Here is a 14,268-nt window from a genome sequence, read left to right as displayed (position 1 = left end):
AGCTAATAATCCGGCCACTAATCTAGGTAGGAATTCCTAGTTCTCAGTATTTGGTCTGTAGTGAAACATCCTATTTAATTTACTGCAGGGAGAATCTCTAGCAAATTGGCAAGTAAACAAGGAAGAACGTAATACAGAATGATGTAGGTTCTGTGCTATATAGTAACATTTTACTAAAACATGGACACTGAACTTAGCTAAAGAATATGCTGCTGGCAGGCAATGCAATTAAAATCTAGTCTCTGAAATTTTACAATAGCTGTAGCTTCCAGGGCAACTTAAAAAAAATAATCATAGGCAGTAATGTTTAAAAGTGAGATATCAGTGAAATGGGGAATAATCTAGGAAATTAGAGGATAAAACTTTCTCCAAAATATGTACCTTTTCTTTAGCAGAGAATCACAATAACGTGCCAACAATTCTGGAGATTTACTAGATGATTGTGCCATTTTTGTTACTGCATTATTATTTATGAAGCGACCACAAGCCTGTTAAATATATAAATGAAATGTTCAGACATTTCCAAAATTAGTCACTGGCTAGTTATAGATAAAGTACTTAAACATATTACCTTGTCTAGAGCTGCAACAAAACCAGCATCATTGTTGAAAGCTGACATCACTAGTGCATTGTATTTCTTATGAACATCCAACACTGTTTGTACATACATTTTTGGATCCTAAAAATTAAAAAGAAAGCAGTGATAAACTCTCCTAATTTCTTTTAACTGCATACTTTGGAGAAATCTTTTCATATTCATCTATTTAAATTGACTTGTAAAGAAAAGCTTAACATTTTACATAGACATATAACTTCTACTGAAACCCAGTGTATTTCTTTTAACAAAAAGCTTCTGATTATAATACCACCAAGATAACCTGTTCTTAATGGATAATAACATATGCTCATTCAACAAAATCTTGCCCATTTTATTATATCAAAACAAATTAAATCAGTTTGTCCATTTCTAATAACTCATTTCAGCAGTTCTTAAATTATGGTTTCAAGTTCCTGAAATTCCTGGATTCTACAAAGTCAAATATTTAATAATTGTTATTATAAATATTTATTAAATATTAAAACTTTAATAAGTTTTAATTTCCAAAATACTAATAGAGATAAATGTAATCCACATAAACCACTTTGAGGTTCTTAATCTCTTTTAATAATGTTAAGGGGTACTGGGCCTGAAATGTTTGAGAATCACGGATTTATTACTAACACACAGAATTGGTATATTTGAATTTTTAAACAAGTTATAAGGAATCATGTAGGCCAACCTTCACCCATTGTATGAATCCAAATTCAGTCTGTCAGATGAATGTTTTTCTTGTTCATTAAGAGTAAAGGAAAGTCTATTGTCTCACTGGCATAACTGGTTCTGTTGTAAAACTGTATAATTAAGAAATCCTCCCCTCCCCAATGATTTAATACTGTTGGTATTTGATGACTGAGAAATTTTTAAAAAGGTACAAAGGAATTCAAATATATGCTGAAAATGCTATTATAAAAATGGCATTTTTTATAATCTCTGGTGGAATTTTTATTCATTTATTCAGCATTTTTTTAAATAAATAACAAGGTGGCAAATAGACTACTTCCTTCTCTTATTTTCCCCACAAAAACAACCTTGTGAGATGACCTGGGCTGAGAGTGGCTGGTTCAAAGTCACCTACCTTGTTTGGTGTTTTACTCACTAGACCAAACTGGATCTCAACTGATTTGTGATAAAGCAAATAAATACTGACACTAGATTTTTATTTTAATCCAGAAAACTGTTTAAATGAATATAGTTTTCCTTTTGTGTCTAATGTAAAAGATGTTGAAAGAAAATTTGAGATTTTGTAATTATATAAGTTAAATACAGCAATTAATTTGTATGACCAGAGACAGAAAGACATACCAATTCCCACAATGGAAGAATGGATGGTAAATGTAATAGAGTTGGTGGAGCTGACAGAACTGTCTTAATTAAAAAAAAGATTCTGCTTCCAGTTGAAAAATCATTTCTGAACTTTGTGCTCAAAATGGGGAAAAAATGAAACACACAAGCAAAGTTAATGGGGAAGCAAGCAGGGAAGGTTGCAAGTTGCTCAAGTAAATCTCCCGTATCCAACAGCATCCACTCTATATCTTCGTCTGCTTATACTATGCCAGACCACTGCATGTCCTCCTTCATTTGGTAGCAGCTACTGCAGGTCTGTATTTTTTTCTGCAGACCTTTGCAATCTTTTCCATCCCACAGCAGCCATCTGCTGTGCTCATGCTGCACAAGAACATCTTGCATTTTCCCCTGCTCCACAGCAGTCACCTGCAGATGGATCCTTATATATCTTACCCCGTATTACCTGCACTTGTGCCATGCACCTCACTTAACAACAGTAACTGGAACTGCAGGAATTATCATTTCTAAATGATATGGCCACTATGACCACGTCACTTCTAAAGACAAATTCCAGTCTCAATTATTATTATTAAATAAGAGCTACTTGTATGCAGTTACCTCAATTATAGCTATTAGAACTTGATTTGCAAATCCCTGATAATTTTTGCTACAACTTCTTCAATCTGTTTTGAACTCTTCTTAAAACATGTCTAGAAATAACACTAGTTCATTGTTAATTGCAATATTTTTCTTCAACTCTTATAATTATTGTATTTACTGCTATTATGGCTTGAAATACTATTTTTCTAAGATTGAAACATTACCTTCTTCAGAGTGTAAATTTAAAAGAAACATATATGTGCAAATATGGACGACTCCTCCTTTTATTGCTGCCACAGCAATAGCTTCATTGCAGCCTGCATGGATCCATTCAGGAAATACCAACATTGGCAGATACTTCCATCATCAAAAAAAACTGGCCTAAATTTGATATATTTGGCAAAGACCACGGACTAGAATTCTAGCTATGTGCCTGCTTTCTAATATAAATGCTACATTTATATCAATTTAAGATTTTCCATGTTTTCTTATTGAAGAAAACTACTTATTTATTCTATTATTTATTCCAAGTGAAAAAAGAAAATAGTTTATTGCTAATGTAACATATGCTCTGGAAAAAAAGTCAAGAATATACTTTTCAACTGAGACATGCAATAATTTTACATTTCATTTCCCAATTTTACATTTCATTCCCCTATTACAATTATTACTGTGGAGTTCTTAGCAATCTCTTACCTTGCTGTCTTCAGAGAGTATCAAGGACCCCATAATTGAATCCTGAGCTACAAATATTCTTTCCTATCAATAATTATTATTGTTCTGCTTCTATAAATGAATGTAGTTGAAAATTCCTTTCAAGTTTTTAAAAGCAAAACATTTGAGTTGCACAAAGAATTACTGGAATAATTTGAACATGCTTATTTAAATGTTTACATTAACAGATTTTCATAGCAGAGCATTAATCATTTGATAGAAAGGAGACTGTAAGTAGCAAGATGGTTCAATAAATTTTGAATAAGGAATGATTCATTCTTGCCTGCTACATATACAGTCCTAAAATTTTGATATCATGATGTATATACATGCCCCTTTAGATGAAATCACAAGCTAATGAATATAATATGAATTTAAAACACACGGTCAATCTAATACTCACATTTAATGCAGCTTCTCCACATTTTTCAATGGCAGCTAAACCCTGATTATGAATGTGAGTTTCCAAAAGTTTTTTCAGTTCTCCAAGGCCATCCTGAATTCGAGAAACAAGATTATACATGCGTCCTAAATCTGGGAGAAAAAAGAAAACAAGATTTATTTTAATTTGCATTAATATTTTATGTCACCATCTCAGTTATTAACTCAAGTATTAGAAAGAGATTAAGATCTGAAAATATACTAAAATAATCAACTCTAAATTTAAAACAATGCATCTAGTCTCAGAGAGCAAAATGCCAGAGAGAACATCTTCATTTCAATATTAAACTATATTTTAACATAAAACTGACATAAAAATAAGAGAGAATACAAAACTTATTTTTAAAAACTTGCAATTTCATGATAAAGCACTTGAGGAATAATAATAATAATCAGAGCTAATAGTTTTCAAAAGAATTGAATAACAAAGTTGGAGGGGATCTTGGAGGTCTTCTATCCAACCCCCTGCTTAGGCAGGATATCCTACACCAGGATATGCTTCAGACAAATGGTTATCCAGTCTCTTCTTAAAAACTTCCAGTGTGGGAGCATTTACAACTTCTGGAGGCAAGTTGTTCCACTGATTAATTGTTCTGTCAGGAAATTTTTCCTTAGATCTAGGTTGGTTCTCTCCTTGATTGGTTTCCATCCATTGCTTCTTGTTTTGCTTTCAGATGCTTTGGAGAATAGTGGCAGCTCCTTAGATATTGGAACACTGCTATCATGTCACCCCTAGTTCTTTTCATTAAACTAGACATACCCAATTCTTGTTTGGCCAAAACCGGTAGTGGTTTAGCAGCCTGGGTCTCTGGAACTGGCAGCGATCCAGGCATGCCATGCTCCCGAACGGTTTCTCCAGGCGGAGCCATAGACGTTGCCATCTTGTTTTTCAGTTCTGCGCATGCGCAGAATTTTAATTGTACTCTGCATGTGCTCACAGCGCACATCAAGTGTGTGGCACGCACATGAGCGAACCAGCAGTAGTGCCTGCTGGAATCCATCTGTCTCTAATCATCTTTGTTGCTCTTCTTTGCACTCTTTCTAGAGTCTCAACATCTTTTTTTACATCCTGGCGACCAAAACTGGATACAGTATTCCAAGTGTGGCCTTCCCAAGGCATTATAAAGTGGTATTAACATTTCACGTGACCTTGATTCTATCCCTCAGTTTATGTAGCCTAGAACTGTGTTGGCTTTTTTGGCAGCTGCTGCACACTGCTGGTTCATATTTAAATGGTTGTCCACTAGGACTCCAAGATTCCTTTCACAGTTACTACTATTGAGCAAGGTACCATCTATGCTGTACCTGTGCATTTTGTTTTTCTTGACTATACAATACAATAACAGAGTTGGAAGGGACCTTGGAGGTCTTCTAGTCTAACGTCCTGCCTAGGCAGGAAACCCTATACCATTTCAGACTGGCTATTCAACATCTTCTTCAAGACTTCCAGTGTTGGGGCATTCACAACTATTGGAGGCAAGCTGTTCCACTGATTAATTGTTCTGTCAGGAAATTTCTCCTCAGTTCTAAGTTGCTTCTCTCCTTGATTAGTTTCCACCCATTGCTTCTTATTCTACATTCAGGTGCCCTGGAGAATAGTTTGACTCTCTCTTCTTTGTGGCAACTCCTGAGATATTGGAACACTGCTATCATGTCTCCCCTAGTCCTTCTTTCTATTAAACTAGACATACCCAGTTCCTGCAACCGTTCTTCATATGTTTTACTCTCCAGTCCCCTAATCATCTTTATTGCTCTTCACTGCACTCTTTCTAGAGTCTCCAGATCTTTTCTACATCATGGCAACCAAAACTGAATGCAATATTCCAAGTGTGGCCTTACAAGGCCTTATAAAGTGGTATTAATACTTCACGTGATCTTGATTCTATCCCTCTGTTTATGTAGCTTAGAACTGTGTTGGCTTTTTTGGCAGCTGCTGAACACTGCTGGTTCATATTTAAATGGTTGTCCACTAGGATTCCAAGATTCCTCTCACAGTTACTACTATTGAGCAAGGTACTACCTATACTGTACCTGTGCATTCCATTTTTCTTGCCTAAATGTAGAACCTTACTCTTTTCACCATTGAATTTCATTTTGTTAGATAGTGCCCAATGTTCAAGTTCTGTATTTTAAGTCTGTCTTCTGGAGTGTTGGCTATTCCTGCTAGCTTGGTATCATCTGCAAATTTGATGAGTTCCCCATTTATTCCCTCATACAAATCATTAATGAAGATGTTGAAGAGTACTGGGCCTAAAACAGAGCCTTGGGGTACTCCACTGCATACTTCCTTCCATGTAGGTGCAGTTCCATTGAGGACTACACGTTGAGTGTAGTTGGTCGGCCAGTTATGAATCCATCTGGTGGTTATGCTGTCTAACCCACATTCTTCTACTTTATCTAGTAGTAGGTTATGGTCCACCTTGTCAATTGCCTTATTGAAGTCCAAGGAAACTATATCGATGGCATTCCTCTGGTCCACTAATTTTGTCACTTTGTCAAAGAATGCAATAAGATTAGTCTGGCATGATCTGTTTTTGACAAACCCATGTTGGCTTTGGCTATTACTTTGTTATTTCTAGGAGTTCACTAATTTGTTGCTTCATTATCTTTTCCAGAATCTTTCCTAGTATTGTGGTCAGGCTGATAGATCTATAGTTTCCTGGATCTTTCCCCCCCCCCTTTTTTGAAGAGGGGAACCACATCAGCTCTTTTCCGGTCCTCTGGCAGTTTCCCGGTGCTCCAGGATCTCTGAAAGATATAGTTCAGTGGTTCTGAGATTTTGTCTGCCCATTCCTTCAGAACCTTGGGGTGTAATACATCCGGTCCTGGTGATTTGAACTCATCTAGGGTAGACAAGTGCTCACTTACCATTTTCTTCGCTATTTCAACTTGTATTCCTGATTTTTGTAGTGCTGTTTTGATAGGTTGGACTGTTTTATCCCTTTGTGTAAAGACAGATGCAAAAAATGAGTTAAATAGTTCTGCTTTCTCCCTGTTGCTTGTCACCTTCTTGCCACTTTCTCCCAGCAATGGATCAATTGTTTCCTTAACTTTTTCTTGTTTTTAACATGTTGGAAGAAGCTTTTTTTTGTTATTTTTTTACTTTTGTGGCAAGCCTTTCTTCATTGTGAGCCTTAGCTTTCCTCACTTCATCTTTACAGGCTCGGGCTATTTGCTGATATTCTGCTTAGCTATATCCCCCACTTTCCACTTTTTGTACTTATCATTTTTGTCTTTCCATTTGTCAGAGTTATTTATGCAGCCATGCTGGTTTCTTTTGGGAGCTGTTATTTTTTCTTCTTCATTGGTATTGTGCTAGACTGGGCTTTTGTAATCTCATTTTTCAAAATTTTCCAAGCTTCTTGAGTTGTTTTCCCCTTGAGGATTCTCATTCAGGGAATTCTTCCCAAGCTCTCTCTGAGTTTATTGAAATTAGCTCTCTTAAAGTCCAAGACTCTAGTTTGACTTTGTTCTACTACTTGTCTTTGTGTAATGTTGAATTCCAATATTGCTACTACTACTTGTCTTTGTGTAATGTTGAATTCCAATATTGCATGGTCATTTGCCCCCAAGGTTCCTGTGGCTTCAACACCTTCTATCATTTCCTCTTTGTTAGTGAGAATAAGTCCAATATGGCTGATCCCCTTGTTCCCTTCTCTACTTTTTGGGAAACAAAGTGATCTGCTAGGTTTGTTAGGAACCTGTTAGATCTTCCACTTGGTGCAGAGTTTGTTTCCCAGTTGATGTCATGGTAGTTAAAATCCCCCATTACTATTGTGGTGTGCTTCCTACATACCTTAGTTAGCTGACTAGCAAAAAGTGCATCTACTTCCTCTGCTCGGTTGGGTGACCTTTAGTATGGCAATGTCATTTCTCCCCCAACCTTTAATATTGACCTAAATGCATTCAAGATAGTTTTCATCATTGTTGTGCTCTATTTCTGTAGAGATGTAGTTATTTATTATATATAGTGCAACTCTACCTCCTCTTTTATTTGGTCTATTTCTTTTAAATAATTTAAATCCTTCTAGCTGTATGTTCCATTTGTGGGTTTCATCCCACCAAGTTTCTGTAATGGCAACAATGTTGTATTTGCCCTCATTTATTTGAATTTCTAATTCACCCTGTTTATTCCTCATACTCTGTGGATTGGTGTCTAGACATTTGAGTCTATTTTGATTGACCCTGTGTTTACTGTCTACATAACCTGTGCTATGCCAGACTGCCCCTATTTTCTTGCCACTTGTATGATTCATGCACATGGTATGGCACTCACAATTAAATGCTTGGTTTTGCTTAACAGCAGGAATGATAATCTTACCCACACAAATATCTATTTTACATGCATTGCTAACCATATTAATTTTAGATTGCTGCGGACAGAAATGTTCTGTATCAATTAATTCTCTGTCCCCGCTATTCAGTTTAAATGTTTAACCAGAAAATCTGTGAATTTAATGCCAAGTAACTCAGTCCCTTTCTTGGATGGATGCAAACTATATCTTTTGTACAGTTTTCCATTGGACCAGCTACAGGCATCATGATTTATAAAATCAAAGCCTTCCCTTTTACACCACTCCTTTAGCCACACATTAAACTCTGCTACACGCTGGCCCTTCCCTTTTTGTTCCTTATATACTGGTAGAACTTCTGAAAAGATAAGCCTACAACCTATACTACTAAGTTCATACCCCAAGCTCTGGAAATCATTCTTCACAGAAAGTACATCTTTTGGGGACAGATTACCGTATTTTCACCCATATAACCCGCGGGTTATATGCGGTTTTTACATGCACAGCGCCCCCCTGCGGGTTATATGCGTGGGCGGGGTATACGGAAGATATTTTACACGATCGGAGGCTTACCGGTACACAGGCTTCTTTCTCCGTTTCTTCCCCCACCCCGATCTCAGCTGTTTCCTTCTCCTCCGTTCCTTTCCTCTTCCCCAGCTTGCGCAGGCTTGTTTCTCCGTTTCTTCCCCCACCCCGATCTCAGCTGTTTCCTTCTCCTCCGTTCCTTTCCTCTTCCCCAGCTTGCGCAGGCTTGTTTCTCCGTTTCTTCCCCCACCCCGATCTCAGCTGTTTCCTTCTCCTCCGTTCCTTTCCTCTTCCCCAGCTTGCGCAGGCTTGTTTCTCCGTTTCTTCCCCCACCCCGATCTCAGCTGTTTCCTTCTCCTCCGTTCCTTTCCTCTTCCCCAGCTTGCGCAGGCTTGTTTCTCCGTTTCTTCCCCCACCCCGATCTCAGCTGTTTCCTTCTCCTCCGTTCCTTTCCTCTTCCCCAGCTTGCGCAGGCTTGTTTCTCCGTTTCTTCCCCCCCCATCTCAGCTGTTTCCCTTCTCTCTTACTCGTCGCGGGTTATATGCGTGGGCGGGTTATATGCGTGGGCGGGTTATATGCGTGGGCGGGTTATATGCGTGGGCGGGGTATACGGAAGATATTTTACACGATCCGGAAAACCCGCGGGTTATATGCGTGGGCGGGTTATTTGCGTGGGCGGGTTATATGGGTGAAAATACGGTATTTGTGCCAAGATGTATAATAGTCCTTACTTGCACACTAGACTATCTTAAGAATATTCCTCTTGTCTCTGCTGGCAGTAGCACCTGTCAGACACCTGACCTCTTTTAAAACCTCCATATCCTTTCCTAAATTTACATCTCTTACAACCGAATGACCAACCAGAAGGTGACTTTTCTTTTTGCATACCTTGCTCTTCTTGTGCGACTGATGTGTGATACCTGTTTCCCCATTTCGCCTTTCCAAATAAAGATCTTCATTTTGGACCATGATCCCCTGCTTATTTGAGTGATCATTATCACAACTACCTTGGCCTGTCTCTTTAGTGTCCCCATTAAGGTCAGCAAGGGCCCTATATCTGTTATGCTGGGTCACAGGAAAAGCTTTGTGTTTATGGTTCACAGCTCTCACCTAGCCACATCCCACAGTTGTCCAGATTGCTATTCTCCTGCAAGATCTTTGCAGTAGAGGGGGCTGATAGTGTGGCATCTCCAAAGAGTGGAATGGCCGAATTGGACACCTAATTTCTGCTTGGAGAGCACAGATTAGAGATTCTAGATAGGTAATCTGTCTATGTAGACTAGTAATTTATTTACAAAGGGGACAGTATCCAAATTTGAAGAGAGTACTGTGAAAGACAGGGGCAAAACAGCTATTACATTGAACTAAGCCTGTCATTTTGAAATAAAATACAATCACAATCTCAAGCGCACTAATCCAGAATGTATTATTGCTATTTTGCCTTATATTCTACCTTAGTCCTTTTTGTCTCTCTGACTCCCCTCTAGTATCCAGCAGCTCCAAACACCAGTCTCAGGAAGGTTCAAATGAATCGTCAAATGAAATGGAGTTAAAGGGCCCCTACCTTTGTCTCTAATTGTCTCTTTGTGATTAATAGTCTCATTGTGACTAATTGTAGAGCCTTACTTTTTTCACCATTGAATTTCATTTTGTTAGATAGTGCCTGATGTTCAAATTTGTCAAGATCCTTCTGTATTTTAAGCCTATCTTCTGGAGTGTTGGCTATTCCTGTTAGCTTGGTGTTGTCTGAAAATTTGATGAGTTCCCCATATATCCCCTCGTCCAAATCATTGATGAAGATGTTGAAGAGAACTGGGCCTAAAACAGAGCCTTAGGGAGCCATTGCATATTTCCATTTAGATGCAGTTCTATTGAGGACTACATGTTGAGTGTGGTTGGGCAGCCAGTTATGAATCCACCTGGTGGAGATGCTGTCTAACCCACATTTTTCTATTTTATCAAGTAGTAGATTATGGTCTACTTTATCAAATGCCATACTGAAAATCCAAGTAAATTGCATGACTTTAATTGCTGACAAATTAATGAAAATGTTCACAGAGAAACAAAAATATTTTCTTATTTGATATTACTCAACTGCAATCAGTTAACTCTTGGTGGATTGATGATAATGAGAAATTATTTCCATACCAAGAATGTAAGTCATGTGGAAACAAGCTCAACCTTCATTTCATAATTTATCAAAAGTAACTGTCTATCAGTTAAACATGGGAAAGCTCACCTTCATTTTTGTCAGCATCCAATAGGTTTTGAAATTCTGTATGAAAGATTTCTAAGTGTTTTTCAATTAGCACTTGTTCACATTTTCGTGCTAATTCATCTTGTGTGCTCTCATGCAGGTATACCTGAACCCTACGTTGTTCCTCCAAAAGACGAGCCTCTGCCTATAAAATAAATACATGCTGTCTATATTCCAAAATCATTTAAACATAGAAACATATACTATAAATACTTGGAGTAATTATATCATATCTCTGTAATTTTGTTTCACTATTTTTATCCAGAAACAAATTAATAGGAAGGAAGTGAGGGAAGAATATTCAATTATTTAATTTCTTTATTTTAGCATTTTGTGATTTACACTTGTTTCTGATATTTTAAAACTATGTTAAATATTTCAAGATTCTATGTTTACCTATTGTTATTTTTCATCCTTGAAATAGCTGTAATATGTTTCAGAATGTTTTTCTTCTGTTTGCAGTAAACAATTATTTCAGTTCCTTTATTTATGAATAAATATCTATATTGGATCTAAATCCCATAACTTTAGTTAAACAAGGCTAAGAAAAACATACCATATGTGTGTTTAACTTTGAAGTTAGTTCCTACTTGTAGTTCATCAACCACCAGGCAAAACAAGTGGCTTAAATTTCTACTTCAAATATAGTACCAATTATTTTTAGATCCAGGAAATTGCAATATAACCATAGTACCTTTTTCATGTATTCTGTAACTGGGTTTTGTTGCAAAAATTCAGTGCTCTCTCTTGTATAGAATCTTTCTGTGTCAGCAAGAAATTGAGATTCAAAAGACTCTTTATATACAGTCAATGTAGGCCCCTTAGCAAAAGTATCATCTTCATTCAGTCCCAGCTCCACTGAAAGCACAGAAATTTAAAAAGGTACAAAATTAATTTTAGAGTAAATTTAACTAAAAGCACAGTTTTATTAACAGATATGAAATTTTACCTCATTTAAAAGTATTCAATTTTTAATAAAAGTTTAATAGGATACAAAAGGACAATTATAATAAAATATCTAATATATATATATATATATATATATATATATATATATATATATATATATATATATATATATATATATATATATATATATATATATATATATATATATATTACACAATTGTGCATTTAAATAATAAGTTAAATTTGAACCACTGCAGAAAAGGCTGCTAGAACAAAGTAATGTCTTCCTTCCTGAAAACAAAATAAAACTGTGGCTATTATTTCCCTTGTATATTTACTTAGAAATAAGTTTAAGATATAATTTATTCTTGATAAAAGTGTTTTATCAAAGAAATCATTAGGATGAAATAAATTTAATTTCAAAAACCTTTGACATTTATTAAAATTTGTTATACAGGATCTAAATCTACATTTAACAAAAGAAAATATAACAGGAAACTATGAGAAGTGATACTAGTAAATTCAATCCTTTGAAAAACATCATGTGACCCTCACTACATAATATAGTTTTTCACAAACTTTAGACCAAAGATAGGCAGTTCTCATCCTCAATTTTCATTCTCTCAATTACTTAGCAGACGTTATAGTCTGTGTAATTTTTCATGTTTACAAAATCAAGAAGGCAGAAAAAACCCATGATTTTCCCCACTTGCTTAAAAAGGAGAATCAGAAACTGCATACTTCAGTTCAAAAACTAGCAATGGTTTTATTGATTTAGATAATTCAAGGTTTTTATTGCTCTAAACATAGTCTACGTTTCTCATGGAAAGTGGGGTACTTGAATACAAAGCAAAGAAAGTGATTTTTTTTTTCATATCTGCCTGCACAGATGGTTCACAAGCAGAAGTGGGGAAAAAAGTGTGCTTTAACGAAGTATTATTTCTGGTTATATCTAAAGCAACATAAATGTAATGGGTCCAAAATATTTTCTATAATATCTAAAATGTCTGAGATGAAACATTAACTTGATTTTGAGACAAAGGTGAATATTTTTGATGCACACTTTCATTTGAATCATTACATGTAAACTAACAGATAGACAATGAAAATGAATTTTCAGTGGCCTTATTTCTGGAAACACGGGGGGGGGGGGGGGAGGGAATTATAGCCACAATTACTCAGTGGACTGATGTTACTCATGATTTATGAATAACTTGTTTGCAGATAATAGATTATGAAAGGACAATTATTCTAAAACATGATGATATGTATGTATGTATGTATGTGTGTATGTGTGTATGTATGTATGTATGTTTTCATAGATTTTCACGGGTACAGGTATGCAGGTCTTGGCGTATTCGGGTCTTTTCCTGTGTAAGATTGAGAGTATCTTGGCGACGTCTCGGCGAGATCTCACTCGCCACCTTCAGGCTGGTGCCTTCGGCTTCGTGCTTGTGCGAGCAAAGCGTGATCAGAGCTGCCATCTTTCTATAAATATTGGTGTTTGTGTGTGTGGAGTGCTGGCTTTGTTGCTATAAGCAGATTGTTTGGCTGTGTTGTTAACATCTTGATTAGTTGATGGAGTTGATGTTTGCAGATTAGTCGGCTGTTTCGTAACATCCTGTGCGGCTGAGGTACTGGCTATGTGCCTATTGTTCTTTTGTGTTGTAACGACCTGGGTAATGGGCTGTGTGATGACATCCTAAGCTCTATTGTAGTGATATTCTGAGTCCTGTGCTGCAACCTCCTGGGGAGTTGGTTGCATTATAACCTCCTAAGCCTTTGCGTTGTAACCTCCTGAGTTGTGTGATGAGATGTAATGTCCTGAGCAGATGGCTGTGGTGTAACATCCCGGGCTTTGGTTTGACTCCGAGTTTGCGGTCTGGCCATATGTTCATGGCAGGTGTCAGTTTGCTTTGTCTGGGGGTCAGAGGGGGGTGCAGCAATTGTGATGCCGCTGTGGTTGCACACACACCCCTCCGATCCCCACACAAAGCAACCAAGGCTTGTTTGTTGACTAGGGCTGGTTTCCAGATGTCTGGTATGTGGGAGGTATTGTCATGTTTATTCATGTTGTGGGGGTGTTTTTCTATTTTGATGGCTTTCATAATTATTCTCTTGTTGAAGTGTTCAGTTTTGGAGATTAATTTGGTTCCTTCAAAATCAATTTCATGTTGTTGCTTTAAGATGCTGGAAAGTGAGGAAGTTTTTTCTTTTTTTCTGACTGCGTTCTTGTGTTCTGCGATTTGTGCATTTATTGTCCAATGTAAGTGACAGGGCAGATTTTGCATGCTATTTTGTAGACTCCTTGGTTTTCTAGCTGGATCTTATCTTTGGGGTTTCTTAAGATGTTGGCTATTTTTTGGTCAGTGCTGAAGGCTGTCTTGATATTGTGCTTGTGGAGAGCCTTTGATGTAAGGGAGGAGGGCGATGCTGTTGTCCTGTCCTGTTTTACAAAAACACCATGCAAAACAAAGGCAACAGTAAAAATATTGGGTTTCTGTCGTGATGGACTCTTGTGACGAGCCGATTGACAGAGAATGGAAGCAGTTAGCTTCCTCCCATAATTGGGGCATACCAGGGGTTGTGACTTTATATATATATATGTGTGTGTGTGTGTGTGTGTGTGTGTGTGTGCGCGCGTG

At 36.9% G+C, this 14,268-nt stretch overlaps 1 protein-coding gene across 3 annotated transcripts in view; it reads right to left on the bottom strand.

Annotated features, from left to right (window-relative positions):
* Positions 1-14,268, bottom strand: part of CUL1 (cullin 1) — an 83,519-nt gene that overhangs the window by 23,708 nt on the left and 45,543 nt on the right. For all 3 annotated transcript variants that reach the window (XM_087713149.1, XM_087713151.1, XM_087713150.1), the window contains 5 exons: positions 11,409-11,572; positions 10,697-10,859; positions 3,603-3,733; positions 572-679; positions 382-488 (listed from right to left, as the gene is read on the bottom strand). In XM_087713149.1, the coding sequence (XP_087569275.1) occupies positions 382-488; positions 572-679; positions 3,603-3,733; positions 10,697-10,859; positions 11,409-11,572 (673 nt within the window). The remainder of the gene's footprint in view (positions 1-381; positions 489-571; positions 680-3,602; positions 3,734-10,696; positions 10,860-11,408; positions 11,573-14,268) is intronic.

The sequence above is a fragment of the Thamnophis sirtalis genome, unplaced genomic scaffold (assembly GCF_051295495.1).
Source record: "Thamnophis sirtalis isolate CommonGarterSnake01/CBP01778 unplaced genomic scaffold, rThaSir2_p1.2 scaffold_4, whole genome shotgun sequence".
NCBI classification, from domain to species: Eukaryota; Metazoa; Chordata; class Lepidosauria; order Squamata; family Natricidae; genus Thamnophis; species Thamnophis sirtalis.
Note: the sequence above shows the minus strand (reverse complement) of the source record. Positions and strands in the feature narration are given on the sequence as shown.